The 16,747-nt window shown below is 53.8% G+C and overlaps 1 protein-coding gene across 1 annotated transcript in view; it reads left to right on the top strand.

The window, feature by feature from the left end:
* The window catches only part of NOTCH3 (notch receptor 3), a 43,552-nt gene that overhangs the window by 12,059 nt on the left and 14,746 nt on the right, over window positions 1-16,747 (top strand). Inside the window, exons 9-30 of the mRNA XM_036241530.1 lie at window positions 188-301; window positions 547-660; window positions 1,170-1,403; window positions 1,523-1,633; window positions 2,098-2,290; window positions 2,371-2,522; window positions 2,735-2,848; window positions 3,277-3,432; window positions 4,358-4,583; window positions 4,976-5,177; window positions 5,422-5,575; window positions 5,971-6,155; window positions 6,710-6,842; window positions 6,930-7,187; window positions 7,270-7,388; window positions 7,771-8,336; window positions 9,739-10,071; window positions 12,565-12,719; window positions 12,810-13,032; window positions 14,002-14,086; window positions 15,190-15,352; window positions 16,427-16,731. Coding sequence (XP_036097423.1) covers window positions 188-301; window positions 547-660; window positions 1,170-1,403; window positions 1,523-1,633; window positions 2,098-2,290; window positions 2,371-2,522; window positions 2,735-2,848; window positions 3,277-3,432; window positions 4,358-4,583; window positions 4,976-5,177; window positions 5,422-5,575; window positions 5,971-6,155; window positions 6,710-6,842; window positions 6,930-7,187; window positions 7,270-7,388; window positions 7,771-8,336; window positions 9,739-10,071; window positions 12,565-12,719; window positions 12,810-13,032; window positions 14,002-14,086; window positions 15,190-15,352; window positions 16,427-16,731 — 4,295 coding nt within the window. The remainder of the gene's footprint in view (window positions 1-187; window positions 302-546; window positions 661-1,169; window positions 1,404-1,522; window positions 1,634-2,097; window positions 2,291-2,370; window positions 2,523-2,734; window positions 2,849-3,276; window positions 3,433-4,357; window positions 4,584-4,975; window positions 5,178-5,421; window positions 5,576-5,970; window positions 6,156-6,709; window positions 6,843-6,929; window positions 7,188-7,269; window positions 7,389-7,770; window positions 8,337-9,738; window positions 10,072-12,564; window positions 12,720-12,809; window positions 13,033-14,001; window positions 14,087-15,189; window positions 15,353-16,426; window positions 16,732-16,747) is intronic.

Raw genomic sequence — 16,747 nt, forward strand, 5'->3', positions numbered from 1 at the left:
CTTGGACTAGTTGGGACCACAGCTCAGTGAGGGTCTAGCCTGAGGATGAAAATGGAGGCAAGGCCAAGGCTCAGGGGAACTGTCTATGAGTGGAAAGGGGAGTACCTCCCTTCTGCTCTCTCTTCAGGCCAGAGAGAGCAGAAGCCCCAACAACCTTAATCCCCCTCCCCCATCTCCCCTCTCCTAGGCTTCACAGGCACCTATTGCGAGGTGGACATGGACGAGTGTCAGAGCAGCCCGTGTGTCAACGGCGGGATCTGTAAGGACAGAGTCAATGGTTTCAGCTGCACCTGTCCCTCGGGTGAGGACCTTGGGCCAGGGAGCCTGAAAAAGAAAGGTCCCTGCAGGGGCAAAAGCTCCAGGATGGGAGCCTGTTGGACCATAGTAGCGGAAAACTATTACAATAGAAACTACATTATGAAAAACTTTGAAATTAATTTAAAACTAAGTAAATGGACTTCCCACCCAAACAAAGTAGGGTCCTCAAGGGGTGACTGCTCTGACCCTGTCTGGCCCTCTGCTCACCCCACTCACTCCCAACCGCAGGCTTCAGTGGTGCCCTATGTCAGCTGGATGTCGATGAGTGCGCGAGCACCCCCTGCAGGAATGGAGCCAAGTGCATGGACCAACCAGATGGCTATGAGTGTCGCTGCGCGGAGGGTGAGGGCGGGCCAATTGCATACAGGCCCGCAAGAATTTGGAGGCAGGGCTAGTGGTGTTGAGGGCCAATAACATCCTGGGAGAAAGCTTGGGGGCAGGGCTGCGTCTAATTGGGGCCAATGATAGGGGGCGGAGCCGATTATTGACTTTAAGGCTAGGGGTGAAGCCAAAGGTTGTGGCAGGATACTGGGGGCAGATAACTGTGGGGCTTGTCCAACTACCATTCCAAGGCACCTCCCGTGCAGAATAGGGCTGATAGTGTAAGAATTGGAGGCGGGGTCATAACTGGGGGTGGGATTGAACTGTGGTAGGGTCATGGTCATGGACGAATTTTGCAGCTTGTAGCTGGATGGACTGCAGGCCAACTAGGGACAGGGTTTGAGTTGAGCCCTCCTTCTGCTGGCTCGATGGGCAGGGCCTGAGGTAGAGCTGAATCAGGATTGATTGGAGGCCATGGTTGTGAGCAGGACCTTGGCAGGTAGGCGGAGCCCAACGCTTTTGCTCTGTAGGCTTTGAAGGCACACTGTGTGAGCTCAACGTGGATGACTGCTCTCCTGACCCGTGCCACCATGGTCGCTGTGTGGATGGCATCGCCAGCTTCTCCTGTGCCTGTGCCCCGGGCTACACTGGCACGCGCTGTGAGAGCCAGGTGAACGAGTGCCGAAGCCAGCCCTGCCGCCACGGGGGCAAATGCCTAGATCTGGTGGATAAATACCTCTGCCGCTGCCCGCCTGGCACCACAGGTGGGACCGAGGGCTGGGTTGGGGCAGGAACAGTACATTTGGAGGGGTTCAAGGGTTTGGGAATGGAGCTCCTGTCAGGGCACAGTGGTAGCTACCCCTGTCTTGTTCTTCTTCCGCAGGTGTGAACTGTGAAGTGAACATAGATGATTGTGCTAGCAACCCCTGCACCTTTGGAATCTGCCAGGATGGTATCAATCGCTATGACTGTGTCTGCCAGCCTGGCTTTACAGGTGGGCAAGTGGCTGCCATGGAAAAGGGGACTTTAGAGAGTGAGGGTGAAATCACCCATCTTTCTTGGCTGGGTTTTGCCCCTCTCTTTGCACTCACTTGTTCAACGAGATTGTCCATGCCTGTGCTCTCTGTTTGGCATAAGGTTGTCCCCATATTGGCTCAAGTTTATCCTGAAACATAGATGAGGGTGTTACAATGGGGTGGGGGTGTTTCTGAGTGGGGCTATGGTAATTCTTGGTGAAAATGACAATGATTTCATGTAAGTTTGGGGATGAGAATGATCTGGGACAAGGCAGCTCTGGTTTGAGGAGGTGGCTGCCCTAATTTGTACAAAAGTTGATGTGTTATGAGAATGAGAGTGTCCTTGCTCAAGGGCATGGCTGTGCTCAATGGGGCCAGGTTGTCCCACCCTGCTGGCGCAGTTGTCCTTGTCCTGGGATGAGGTTGCCTTCATGCTCCCCAGGGCCCCTTTGCAACATGGAGATCAACGAGTGTGCATCCAGCCCATGCGGTGAGGGAGGCTCCTGTGTGGATGGGGAAGACGGCTTCCACTGCCTCTGCCCACCTGGCTCCCTGCCTCCATTGTGCCTCCCTCCAAGCCATCCCTGTGCCCAAGAGCCCTGCAATCACGGTGTCTGCCATGATGCGCCTGGAGGGTGAGACTTCTTCCCATCTCATGACCCTCCCCCCATTGTCCCTCTGCCCACTTCCTGGCCCTGACTGCCTCCCCCTTCAGGTTCCTCTGTGCATGTGATCCTGGCTGGAGTGGCCCCCAGTGCAGCCAGAGTCTAACTCGAGATGCCTGTGAGTCTCAGCCCTGTGGGGCTGGTGGTACCTGCACCAGCAATGGAATGGAATTCTACTGCACCTGTCCTCCTGGTGTACAGGGTATGTGTCCCCACATTTCCTCCCAGGCTCCCCTGTCTCCCTCTTCCTTCTTATTTCTCTCTGCTTCACTTTTTTCCTCCTGTATGTTTGCCTTTGTTTATTTTTCCTCTTTCCCTTTATAGCTTGGGAGGTAGGTATCAAGGTAGGGATCCTAGGGGGAGATGGGAACAAGGAATTTCTCAAGACTACTTTACTCTGCCTGCCCACCACAGGCCGTCAGTGTGAGCTGCTGTCCCCCTGCATCCCGAACCCCTGCGAGCATGGGGGCCACTGCGAGTCTGTTCCTGGCCATCTGGCTGTCTGCTCCTGCCCCCCTGGCTGGCAAGGTACATGATCTACTTTCTCCTCCTCCTCTCCTTCACCTCTCTTCCTTGGGGACCCAGTGGGGGACTCACCACTGACCCTGTCTTTTGGGGGAGCTTCCTTCTGGTAAGGGACAGAGCTGGACACAGACACTCACAGCCCTGTGGTCATTTCTAGAGAAGAAGGGCTAGGTGGCTGGGAAAGGTTAGTTTCAGGCTGGGGTTTGGGGACAGCTTCCTAGAGAAGCAAAACTCAGAGAATACATTCATCACTCATTGAAGCAAGAAGGCAGTTCTAGAATAGTATGTGCAAAATGCCCAAAGGCAAATGAGAGCATAGCTTGTTCTTGCATTCACCTCTCTCATCTTTTAGGTACTTCATGAGTGACTGGTACCCTCAGACCTTATCCTTATCCTCTAATCCTAGATGTCACCTTATTTTCCACCCCCAGGCCCTCGATGTCAGCAGGATGTAGACGAGTGTTCTGGCTCCTCACCCTGTGGCCCCCATGGTACTTGTACCAACCTGGCAGGGAGTTTTAGTTGTACCTGCCATGGGGGGTACAGTGGCTCTTCCTGTGACCAGGACATCGATGACTGTGACCCCAGTGAGTTCAGGGGAGCTTTTGGGGGGAGGTTACCATAGGAAACATGTTCATTAAGCCTATACTATGTGCCAGGCATTGTGCTTTAATTTCATCTTCATAGTTCTCTTCTCTTCCCTATTTTACTCTTGGAACTGAGACCCAAAGATGTTTAGTGACTAGCTTGAGGTCACGTAGCATGTAACGGATAAACTGGGGTCAGAGCACGGGTCTGTCTGACTCTGAAGCCTGTACACTGTCTCTGGGAGCAAGCAAGTTGGGACTGTTTGTGAAGTACGAGATAAAAGGCCCCTAGCAAGTTCTTCCGTAGTGCTGTCCAACAGACCATCGAAGCTACATATACAATTAAAATTTTTCTATTACTCACATTTAAAAAACTAAAAAGAAAAACAAGAAAGATGATATTATATTTAATATATTTTACTTACTATACAAAAATTATCATTTCAACATGTAATCAATATAAAATTATTGAGATATTTTACATTCTTTTTTTAATACTAAGTCTTCAGAATCTGAAATCTGGTGTTTATTTCATACTTACAGCACATCTCAATTTGGACCAGCCACATGTCAAGGACTCAATAGCCACATGTGGCCAGTGGCCACTATACTGGCCAGCACAGGTCTGAAGGAGGCCTCCTGTGCTGAGTCAAGGAATTAAGCAGACACAACTAACAGTATGTGCTTGATAGCACAAAGGGAACTTTTGGGTCTGCCAATCTCTTCCCTGTCCACTAGGTCAGGTTTCCAGATAAGGGAGTGGATGAGGCAACAGAGGGAACAATTTGACCCCTCTGACCAAATGTGCCCTTCCCAATTAAGACCGGTTTACTTCCAAGTTCCTGCTATGCAAGGCGTGGACAGGTCAGTAAAGGTTGATGGGAGTCTAGGTGAGTGACCAGACCTCATTCCCTTGTAACCACAGACCCCTGCCTGAATGGTGGTTCCTGTCAGGACCATGTGGGCTCCTTTTCCTGCTCCTGCCTTCCGGGTTTTGCTGGCCCCCGCTGTGCCCGCGATGTGGACGAGTGTCTGAGTAGCCCCTGTGGCCAGGGCACCTGCACTGACCATGTGGCCTCCTTCACCTGTACCTGCCCTCCAGGCTATGGAGGCTTCCGCTGTGAGCAGGACCTACCTGACTGCAGCCCCAGGTGGATGGACCCTCTACTGGGAGCTCAGGGACCCTGGCATTGGGTGGGACATGGGACCTGAGAAGGAGTGGGGATAAGAAGGGTGGGTCCTCAGTGTGGCACCCAACTCAGGACTCTGATGCCTGATGGGACACTGCGTGGGACCAGGCTGGGTCATCTTAAAGACACTGGTCCCTAAGGGGGTGAGACTAGGCCAGAGTGGGGCCTCCACGTGGTTCCCACATTAATGCTGAATAGCTTGGGGCTAAGGGACAGGACAGGGCTGCAATCTCTCCTGGCAGTGTGGGGGGTCGGGGTCAGAGATTCAGTCCACTCAGAGCTAGGCAGGGTCCAGGATAAAGGGTGGGGCCTGCAAGGGGGCGGGGCCTGACCCACCCTCACTTTCCCTCCAGCTCCTGCTTCAATGGTGGGACCTGCTTGGACGGTGTGAACTCATTCAGCTGCCTATGCCGCCCTGGCTACACTGGTGCACACTGCCAGCATGAGGCTGACCCCTGCCTCTCCCGGCCCTGTCTGCATGGAGGTGTCTGCACTCCCACCCACCCTGGCTTCATCTGTGCCTGTCCAGAGGGCTTCACTGGTACTCAGTGTCAGGTGGGTGGGGTCACTGGGGGTGGGGTTACGGGGGAGGACACTGGAGGAGTGTTCTGAGGAAGGGTTCTGCATGAGATCCTGGGCAGGGTGCCTGCTGGGTATCCTGGGGGAAAAGACTTCCTGGCTCCTGGGGAAGGATTGTCAGAGAGGTTGTGGTGAGGGGTCTGGCATGGACCTTAGGGGAGAATCTGGGGGGCAATTTCTGGGGGTCCTTGAGCGCTGATGCTGTGGACTTCCTCTTCAGACACTGGTAGACTGGTGCAGCCTTGAGCCCTGTCAAAATGGAGGTCGCTGTGCCCAGACAGGGGCCTCCTTCTACTGCTTTTGTCTTCCGGGGTGGAGTGGCAGCCTCTGTGACATCCAAAGCCTGCCCTGCAGAGAGGCCGCAGCTCAGATTGGTGAGCCGGAGCGTGTAGATGGCGTGTGTGCAGCTCAGGAGGGCGTGTGTGCATATACTTCCTGCCAGTGTGAGCCCAATGAGGGTGTGACAGCATATGGGCATGATAGGGTGTGTGGCTGAGTGTGTGTGGATGTGTGACTGTGCGACATGACTGGATGGTGTGTATGTCTGTCCCCAGAAGACAAGTGGGATGATGTCTGCAGTGGTGTGACTGAACTAGTGTGAGTAGCAAAGGTGTGTGTCAGTGACTAGAACTATGCAGTTTAGAGGCATATGTGATGACTTGATGGAGTGTGGTGGGACCCTGGTGACTGGTGGCAGCAGGGATTTTATATGCTTATGTGTTGTGGGCAGGGAGGGGGGAGTATATGCCTGACACCCCTCTCTGTGCAGGGGTGCGGCTGGAGCAGCTGTGTCAGGCTGGTGGGCAGTGTGTGGACAAGGAGAGCTCCCACTACTGCATGTGCCCAGAGGGCCGTACAGGCAGCCACTGTGAGCAGGAGGTGGACCCCTGCTTGGCCCAGCCCTGCCAGCATGGGGGCACTTGCCGAGGCTACATGGGGGGTTATGTGTGCGAGGTAAGGGGCACCCAGGGGAGGGGAGAGGGAAACTAGTCACATCTAGGTGTGTCTGGGCACACATTTCTGTGTCTGTAGCCTGGTGTGGGTGTGTCTCTCTAGGTATGTCTGGGTTTTTGCTTTTGTGACTGAGTATATCTTTGTGGATGTCACTCTGAGTAGATCTGGGGGTGCTTTGTCTGTCTGGGTGTGTCTTTGTCTTTGAGTGGTTCCTGGACATATCTATGTATCTCTCTGTGCATGGTGTCTCTTTGGGCATGAAGGCACGTACAGGTATCTGAGTGTGCCTTTCTGGTTATGTGTCTTGGGTATATCTGGGTATCTGGGTGTTTCTGCTGTGTGTTTGTATGTGTGTATTCATCTGCATTGGGTGTGTCTGTGGGCTCTTGTGTCTGAGTGTCCTTCTGTGTTTGGGTGTGTGTTTTCTGCACTCTGGGCATGTCTCTGTATTGGACAACTGTGTGTGTCTTTTTGTGCTAGGACTTTCTGTATCTTCATGGGGAGTGTCTGTGTCACTTGAGGCTAAGTGGGTCCCTGTCTCACCCCTACCACAGTGTCCAGCTGGCTACACTGGTGACAACTGTGAGGATGATGTGGATGAGTGTGCCTCCAAGCCCTGCCAGCATGGGGGCTTCTGCATTGACCTTGTGGCCCGATATCTCTGCTCCTGTGCCCCTGGGACACTGGGTATGCTAGGGCCAGGGTTGGGGGACAGGCTAGGAGGCTGGGACTCTGTCTTCTCCTGATCTACTCCTCTATTCTTCCTTTCCCCAGGTGTGCTCTGTGAGATTAATGAGGACGACTGTGGCCCAGGCCCACCCCTGGACCCAGGCCCCCGGTGCTTGCACAATGGTACCTGTGTGGACCTGGTGGGCGGCTTTCGCTGTACTTGTCCCCCAGGATACACTGGCCTGCGCTGTGAGGCAGACATCAATGAGTGCCGCCCGGGCATCTGCCATGCAGCACACACCAGGGACTGTCTGCAGGACCCAGGTGGGGGCTTCCGCTGCCTTTGCCGAGCAGGCTTCACAGGTAAGGGTGGGCAAGAGGGCTGACCTAGGATCCTGCCTGTATTACCTCATGGTGGCTGATCCAAGGGCTCCTGCTTGCCCAGGTTCCCGCTGTCAGACTGTCCTGTCTCCCTGTGAGTCCCAGCCGTGCCAGCATGGAGGCCAGTGCCATCCTGGCCCAGGCCCTGGGGGTGCGCTGACCTTCACCTGCCATTGTGTTTCGGTAAATGGGGGTGGCTGGTCACATCAGGGTCTCAGGGAGAGGAGTGGGACTGTGGCCTGGTGGGAGGGCGCGGCTTTAAGAGAGAAGAGGTTCTGGGAAATGAAGGGGGGTTCTGGGCAAGGGAAGGGTTGTTCTGGAAATGTTGATATTATCTGGAACTTGTGAAAAGGGGCATGTGGCTGGGGTTTGGAGGCGTGGCTTCTTCGGGAAGGCAAGGCTTATGTGCAAGTCGGGGCTTCCAGTGGAAGGAGGAGAGGTTTGGTAGGACTTGGGGAGATTTGAGGCTCAAGCGTTCTCAAGTCCTGACTCCCACCCTTCCCTCTCTTCCTTCCTCCACCCCCTGCCCCGTGCTTTTCCCCCTCTCCCTCCACCCCATCTCCAGCCTTTCTGGGGCCCGCGTTGTGAGCGAATGGCGCGCTCCTGTCGGGAGCTGCAGTGCCCGGTGGGCGTCCCGTGCCAGCAGACGGTCCGTGGGCCGCGCTGCGCCTGCCCACTTGGGCTGTCAGGGCCTGCCTGTCGCGGCTTCCAAGAGTCTCCCCCGGTGGCCACCAACGCAAGCTGCGTGGTTTCCCCTTGCCTCCACGGGAGCTCTTGCAGCCCGGAACAGTCCGCGCCCTTTTTCCGCTGCGCGTGCGCGCCGGGTTGGACCGGGCCTCGCTGCGAGGTGCTGGCGGCGGCGCCCGAAAGCCCCGAGGAGCCGCTGTGCCCGAGTGCCACCTGCGAGGCCAAGAGCGGGGACCAGCGCTGCGACCGCGAATGCAACAGCCCCGGCTGCGGATGGGATGGTGGTGACTGCTCGCTGAGCGTGGGCGACCCCTGGCGGCAGTGTGCAGCGCTGCAGTGCTGGCGCCTCTTCAACAACAGCCGCTGTGACCCTGCCTGCAGCTCCCCTGCCTGCCTCTACGACAACTTTGACTGCCGGGCTGGAGGCCGTGAGCGCACCTGCAAGTGAGCCCCTCTGTCTGTCCATGGGCCCCGCCCCTCTGTCCATCTCTGTATCCATCCACTCACCGCGTGTGTCTTGTCTGTCCATGTGCCACATCTCACCATCCATTGGTCCTGCCTCCCTATCCATTCATTTGACTTGGTCTGTCTGTCTGACAGTCCATCCTTAGACTGTCTGTTGGGCTGTGCATTCATTTGTCCTGTCTGTTTCTTAGTGTACCTGTCCGCCTAGCTGAGTGCCACTTCTGTTTGTTGGTCTGTGTGCCCACTCTACCCATCCTTGTGCCCTGCCTGTCCCAGTGTTCCCATCTGTCTGTCCATTCGTGTACCCCACCTCTTTCTTTTTCTGTCTGCCTCTGCACTTCATCTTTCCCTTCCTGTGCCCTGTTTGTCCATCTTACTGTCCATTCATGAATTCCTTTTGTCCCTCTGTGGGCCTAGTTATATGTTGTCCATCCTTGGATCTCATCTGTCTATTTGTATACCAGTCTGTCCACATGCCCCATGTATCTGTCCATCTTTGTGTCCCACCTGTTCATCTATGTCCCCTTTGTCTGTCCTTCTGTCCCTCCATGTACCCCTTTTGCCACTCTGTATGCCCATATAGTTGTCCTTGCCCTTGCCTGTCTATCCTGCCATTCTCTGTGTCTAGTCATGCCCCTGTCTGTCTGTCTTATGCAATCCATCTGTCCATCCTGTGCTCTGTCTCTTCTATCCCACTGTGTGTCCCTCTATCTGCCTGGAACCCTCCTCTCACCTTTATCTCCCTATCCTCATCCCCCTCACCCTTCCCCTCACTCACTTTTCTCCAGCCACCCTGGCCTCTCTGCCCATTCCCCAGTACCCCAGCTTGGTCCTACCTCAGGTACTTTAGGCTGTTCCCTCTCCTTGGAATACTCTTCCCTCGGAAGCCACATGGCTCCTCCCCCATCTCCTTCAAGTCTTTGCTCAAACAGGGCCGCCTTCTCAGTGATCTCCTCCCTAGCCACCCCCAGCACTCTCCCTGCTTTATTTTTCTACTTAGCATTTAATTTCATATAGCATTCTGTGTGTGTGTGTTTATATGTAGCTTTTACTGCTGTGTAAATCAAATGCTGTCACTATATTCTCATTTATCTCTTTTGACATCCGTCCCTAACCATTGGAATGCCAGCTCCACATGTTCAAGGATTTGTGTTTGGCATATCCTGGGTGCCTACAGCAGCTCTCAGCACCAATCAGGTGTTATCAATAGTGATTTATTAATAGTTACTGAGCAAATAGCTGGATTTTCAAAAAGCCTGACATATTAAGATACCTTCTAATCTTCTGTGTTGCTCTCTGATCCCCTTCTTCCTCCAGAGTTGGGGTGCTTTGTGTGCAAGGGGTTGGAGGCCCCCTGATTGTGCCCCCTGTCTTCCTCCAGTCCAGTCTATGAGAAGTACTGCGCAGACCACTTTGCAGACGGCCGGTGCGACCAGGGCTGCAACACTGAGGAGTGTGGCTGGGACGGGCTAGACTGTGCAGGTGAGGTGCCAGCCCTGCTGGCCCGAGGCATGCTGGTGCTCACTGTGCTGCTGCCGCCCGAGGAGCTATTGCACTCCAGTGCCAACTTCCTGCAGCGGCTCAGTGCCATCCTGCGTACCTCGCTGCGCTTCCGCCTGGATGAGCACGGCCAGGCCATGATCTTCCCTTACCATCAACCGGACCCTGGCTCTGAAGCCTGGAACTTTCGGGAGGTGGCCCCCGAGGTGATTGGGTAAGTGGCTGTACCTGGGAGAGCTGTGGGGCTGTGCAGGTACTGAGCGAAGGATGGGAAGGGGCACCGTGGGTCAGGTCTGCTGTGTTTCATTTCCCTTAACATTTTGGGAAGCCTTCTTGGCAGTAAGTCCAGCATGTCTCAAGCTTCACAGCACTGACATTTGGGGCAGGATCATTCTTTGCTGTGGGGCCATCCTGTGCACTATAGGATGTTGAGCAGCATCCCTGGCTTCTACTCACTAGATATGAGTAGCAACCCACCCCTGAGATATGACAGATGTGGGCAAGGGTCATTTGGAGAGCAGAATTGCCCCTGGATGTAGACCTACCTCCTGGAGAGGCCCGAGTATAGCAGAGTAGGTAAGAACATGTGTAGCTTTTTTTTTTTTTTTTTATCCTCACCAGAGGACATTTTTCCATTTTTTGTTCAGGTAGAGTGGGAGGGAGAGAGAGGAACAGAGAGAAAGAGAGAAACATCGATGTGAAGGGACACATCGAGTGGTTGCCACCCGCACAACCGACCAGGGCCGGGGACAAACTGCAACCGAGGTACGCGCCCCTAGCGGGAACCGAACCCGGGTCTCTCCGGACCGCAGGTGGACGCTCTAACCGCTGAGCCAAACCGGCCAGGGCTAGCTTTTTTTTTTAATGGAAAATGTAGAACTCTCTGTTGGCCTGGTCTCCCAGACCAGACAGTGCCAGAGGGAGGTGTGGCCTCTGACAGGGTGGGGCCTAGCACAGAGGAAGGATGGGTTTTAGAGATGGGGGCTTAGGCTCTGGCTGGATTCAGCTGGACTAGGGAAGATGGAAGAGGGTGGCTGATGTGCCAGTCCTTGGTTGGAGTGACTGAGTGGCTGGAGGGCATCTCCTCAAACTGAGGACACAAGGTGAAAAATAGGGTTGCTTTAGGGTTTGTAGAGTCTGAGGAGTCTGGAGAACCAAGGGCTGAAGACAGAGACAAGAAAGACAAAAGGGTGTTAACAATCACTGAAGTCATGAGAGGGGACAGATGCAGCAACCCGAAGTAAGAGAGAAGGGGAAAGAAGTGGGGACAGAATAATGATCTGGGGACACTGAAACCTAAGGATTGGTTGAGGGAAATTAGCTCAGAAAAGAGTGTCACCAAGCAAGGGCTCACTGCCCGATATGTGTAGAAGCCAATACTATGACACTGGCTTATGAGAAAAAAAAGCTTTTTAAAATTGAAAAAATATATATTTTTTCTTTATTGATTTTAGAGAGAGAGGAAGGGAGAGGGGGAGAGAGATAGAAACATCAATGAGAGAACATCGATGAAAGAGAACATCGATTGGCCGCCTCCTGCATGCCCCCCACTGGGGATCAGGCCACAACCTGGGCATGTGCCCTGACCGGAAGTTAAACTGGCGACCTCTTAGTGCATGGGTCGACGCTCAGCCACAGAGCCACATCGGCCGGGCAAAAGAGCTTTTATTTGTGAGTTCAGCTGGCAAGGAGTCAGGAGGCAAGGCTCAAGTCCATTTCCCTGATCCAGGGTTTGGGGCATGATTTAAGGGGTTTCAGCACCAGATCTTCATGGATGATAGATCCTTCACCTCTTAAGGGGTTTCAGCATTTAGGTTCCAGTCATGTTCTGGTCCTTTGGTTCTGTGGGGAGAGCAGTTGAGGATTCACAAGTGTTACTTGTAAGTGGTGTATCCAAGTTTAAACGTTGGTTCCGGGGTCTTGTTGGAAACAGGACAGGACCAGTTTGATCTGGTTCTGTGGTTACAAGAGGAAAGGGGGCAACTAGAGAAATAGGAAGAAATCGGGGTGTGGGCTATTTGAGATCCCAGGGAAAGAGGGATTTGGAGGGTTTGAGTTTCTGGAAGCAGAGCCTGAGATGGAGATTCAGATATACGTGCCCTACGGAAGGGGTGCTCTCAGGAGAGAGGGATGAGGGGAGCAGGATGGGGAAACACTGAGGCAGAAGGCAGCCTCAGCCAGTGTCTAGCTTCAGCTTGATTCCTCGCAGTGCTCTGGAGCATGGAGAACACCTCAGTGTCAGTCCCACCTTGAGACAGAACAGCTAGCTTTTGTATTCCCCACATCAGCCAGGCTGATAGCCTCCCTAGGGGGTGTCACCTCCCAAGGGAAAAGTTTCCCACCTTGCCAGTTCTCCAGAGAAAGGGAGGCTTCCACTGTTAGAAGCCAGTGCTCAGGATAGTCTGGAGACAGATGCAGCAACCTGATAAGGGAGACTTGGGCATGTGCCAACAGCAGCCATGAGAGATATTGACATGAAAACAATGCCCATTGGAGTCATGGGCTAGGGGACACTGGTGGCCACAGCAAGAGTGGTTTTGGGAGTGTGGTGGAATTGGATGCCAGATGGGGGCAGGTGGGCCGTGGCAATATGGTGAGTAGACACAGCTCTTTGGAGCCTGGCACTGGGGTTGGGGATGGGGCTTGGTGCCAGGCTGGCTGTAGGTACCCCACTGAGCCAGCCTGTCTCTCTCCTGTGTTTCCACAGCTCAGTGGTGATGCTGGAGATTGACAACCGGCTGTGTCTGCAGCTGCCCGAGAATGACCACTGCTTCCCTGATGCCCAGAGTGCAGCTGACTACCTGGGAGCATTGTCAGCGGTGGAGCGCCTGGACTTCCCGTACCCACTCTGGGCCGCGCGGGGTGAGGCTGGCTGGTGGGCCACCAGGGTGGAACCAGGGCTCCTACGGTGGGGTCCAGGCTGTGGTTGAAGTCCTTCATTCCCTGCCGCAGGAGAGCCGCTGGAGCCGCTAGAGCCTAGTATGCCGCTGTTGCCGCTGCTGGCTGCCAGTGCTGTCTTTCTGCTGGTCATCCTTGTCCTGGTCGTCATGGTGGCCCGGCGCAAGCGTGAACACAGCACCCTCTGGTTCCCCGAGGGCTTTGCACTGCACAAGGACGTAGCCACTGGCCACAAGGGCCGGCGGGAGCCTGTGGGCCAAGATGCTCTGGGCATGAAGTGAGGACCCTGCCCCTTCCCTGTCCCTTATTTAAGGGGCCCTGTGAGCCCTTGTGTCCACCTTGACCTGACTCTGATCCCAACGGGGCCCCAGTGTCCATCCCTTTGACCACTGACTCCATGGTTTCTTGGGGATGACCCCTGATTTGTGACTCCCAATTTCGTTTCCTGTGTTCCAATTCTCGTAACTCAGATTCTATCCTGACCCCATCTGGACCCCATCCTGACCCTGGTCTCTCAATTTCACCCTGATATTCAGCATTCATTCCCACATGATTTCTGACTCCATGACCCCTCTCCATACACCAGCACCTCCCTCACCCCTGAGCCTCTCCTCTGTGACCCCCAATGTCACCTCTGGCTTTAACCCACCCTGACCTTTGACATTCTCTCTGATCCCCTTTTTATCCCAACTCAGTGCCCATTCCCCATGACTCAATTCTGGCTTTGACCCTAGGCTTCACCTCCAGTTCCCTGATCTGTCTCTCAAGACCCCACCTCACCTTGGCCTTACCACTGAATTTACCCCTCCCCTGTGATCCCATGACCCCATGACCTCTCCCTATAATCTCTTCATCCTGGCTACATCTCTCATCTGTTATGAAGTTAACTCCATCCAGTTATGACATCATCCTCTCTAACCCCTGATGTATGCCCATGACCCTCACCTATCCCACAGCTCACTGCTCTGACCCCTGACCCCATTCCTATCTCCTTCCACAGTTCCACCTTAAGACCCTGGCTGTTACTCATCATAATCCCTCACTATTCCCCCTGTGACCTTGACCCCATCCTGCACTCCCTTGACTGGACCCTGTATCTCGACCCTGTCCGCTGTGCCTACTGACCTATCCCAACCCTAGACCCTGACCTCACCTCTAGGATCTCTGCTCTGACCCCACCCCAAATCCTCCTCCCGGGTCACATGTCTCTATTGTCCCCTCTGCCCCCCCCCCATTGTCCCCACAGGAACATGGCCAAGGGTGACAGTCTGATGGGGGAGGTAGCAACAGACTGGATGGACACGGAGTGCCCAGAGGCCAAGCGATTGAAGGTTGTGCCCCCTCTTCTGTCCCCTGCTTTCAGGGTCTTGGGTGGGGCCTTGATCGATGGTCAGTGGGAGAGCTCAGAGAAAGTCACCTGGATCCTTAAGCTCAGGTGTAGCTTGATCAGGTTCTGTGTTTGGTGCCCAAAGGCTCTTAAGTATCCTGGCAGACTGGTTAAAAATATTCTGTCCTGTTTTCATAACATCACTCATGCCTTTTGGACCATGAGTCTGAAATTTATTAAGCTCCTGCTAGGGGCCCAGTTGCTATGCTCATGAAGGTATATCAATACATTTGTATGTGACTGTGTGGTCCCCATACCTCATGATAATATTCATGTTCCCAGATTAATACTGATACTTGAAGAGCCCCCTGCCCCCACATTTTTTTTTCCTTTATTGACTTTTAGAGAGAGAGGAAGGGAGAGGGAGAGAGAGATAGAAACATCAATGAGAGAGAACATCGATTGGCTGCCTCCTGCATGCCCCCCACTGGGGATTTGAACCTGGGCATGTGCCCTGACTGGAAATCGAACCAGAGACCTCTTGGTGCATGGGTTGACGCTCAACCAGTGAGCCACACCAGCCAGGCATCGCCACTTTTTTTTTTGGTACGTGCCCCTGCGGGAACTGAACCCAGGACTCTCTGGGCCACAGGCCAACGCTCCAAATCGGTCGGGGCCTCCCCATATTTCTTTTAGCAGTGATTTTTAGTTTCTAGAACACAAGTTTTGCATTTTTTTCTATGAAATTTAATTCTAAATATTTTATTCTTCTTGATGCTATTGTCAGCAGAATTGTTCTTTTAATCCTGTTTTTCATGTGTTTGTGTCCAGTGTATAAACTGGTGTGTGCTGACAGTTGCTATGATCTGTGTCTCTTCCTTGATCACCAACCTTGGGGTCCAAGCCCTTTCCCCCTTCCAATTTGGATTAAAATTCTAGATTTTCCTCTAATGAGTTCTCTGAGCTCTGGTATGTCAATTTCCTGTTTCCTTATCTAGAAAACAGTCGGGTTTTGGGGGGCTGTGTGTGCATCTTCATGAGAGAAACCCAGACCGTCCCTTTGTCTCTCCCAACCCCTTGTAAGAACCTGGGTCCTTGTGCCTCCAGGTAGAGGAGCCCAGCGTGGGGGCTGAGGATGCTGTGGATTGCCGCCAGTGGACTCAACACCACCTAGTTGCTGCTGACATCCGTGTGGCACCAGCCATGGCCTTGACACCACCACAGGGCGATGCGGATGCTGATGGCATGGATGTCAATGTGCGTGGCCCAGGTCAGTGATGGAGCCCACCCCCCACCTCTTCTACTTGTGAGAGTTTGTCTCTGAGTCTATGTTCTGGGAAGACCTAGATGTGTCTGAGTGTTTGTCTGTGGGGCTGTGTGTTAATCAGGACTCTTGGTTGTAAGTGATATTAGCCCAACTCATACTAGCTTAAGTAAATCAGTAGATTTACTGGCTCTTGTAACCAGGAGCATCATGTACATTTGGATCCAGGGCTCCAGCCCAGACAGGCTTACTCCTGGGGACATCATGGCTATAGGCAGGACCAGCCTTATAAAACCTTTTTCCATCTGCACCAGAAAAAGTCCCAGGTTGAGTTCTGATTGGGCAGACTAGGGTCACATGCCTATCCTTGAACTAATCAGTGTGGCCTAGGGGCCTAGAATATGCAGATTGACCAAGCCTGGGCCTTATGCCTGTCCCTGAGGGAGGAGGTTTGGCTCTAAACAGAGCTTGCTAATAAGAGCTTGAGGTTGGAGAATGGGGTGCAAGTGTCTCCCTAAGGGAACCAGACAAAATGATTACGTAGAATGCCGCTGACATGTTACCTGGATCCTGTTGGATTCATCATCTCCATATTTCAGGGTATTCTTCCTCTTGTGGCATTTTGCTCCAAAAGGCCTGTATCTTTTGAAGTCCCTTGGAGATTTTAGGTCCCCAGGGATGCTCATAACCTGTGGGTGTGGGCATTTGAAAGGCATGACTCCTTTGCCTTGAGCTAAATTATAACTCTAGGTTACAACTCAGCCTCCATACTCCTCCTTTGGGATCAGGCTAAAATGACCCACTGGGAATTGGTCTGAGGTGCATTTTTGTTTGTCTTCCTTGCTCCCTTGTCCTTTATCCCCTTCTGCCTAGAAGCCCTTCTGGGGCAAATTACACACCCATGAATCTTCATCGTGGGTTGGCTTCTGGGGTACCTGGCCCAGACGTGTGTGTTTGTGCATGTGCATGCAGATGTACTTCTGTGTGTCCCACTTCCTCCTAACACAGTGCCCTCAACAAGAGTCCCTGGAAAGGCCCCTGTATATACCTTCCTGTGACACACTCCTGTTCCCTGTGCAGATGGCTTCACCCCACTAATGCTGGCCTCCTTCTGTGGAGGGGCCCTGGAGCCAATGCCGGCTGAGGAGGACGAAGTAGAAGACACGTCAGCCAGCATCATCTCAGACCTGATTTGCCAGGGGGCCCAGCTTGGGGCGCGGACTGACCGCACGGGTGAGACGGCCCTGCACCTGGCTGCCCGTTATGCCCGGGCTGATGCGGCCAAGCGGCTCTTGGATGCTGGAGCAGATACCAATGCCCAGGACCACTCAGGCCGCACCCCCCTGCACACGGCTGTCACTGCCGATGCCCAGGGCGTCTTCCAGGTGAGATAGGCCTGCC

Source organism: Molossus molossus, unplaced genomic scaffold, assembly GCF_014108415.1.
Source record: "Molossus molossus isolate mMolMol1 unplaced genomic scaffold, mMolMol1.p scaffold_m16_p_4, whole genome shotgun sequence".
Taxonomy (NCBI): domain Eukaryota; kingdom Metazoa; phylum Chordata; class Mammalia; order Chiroptera; family Molossidae; genus Molossus; species Molossus molossus.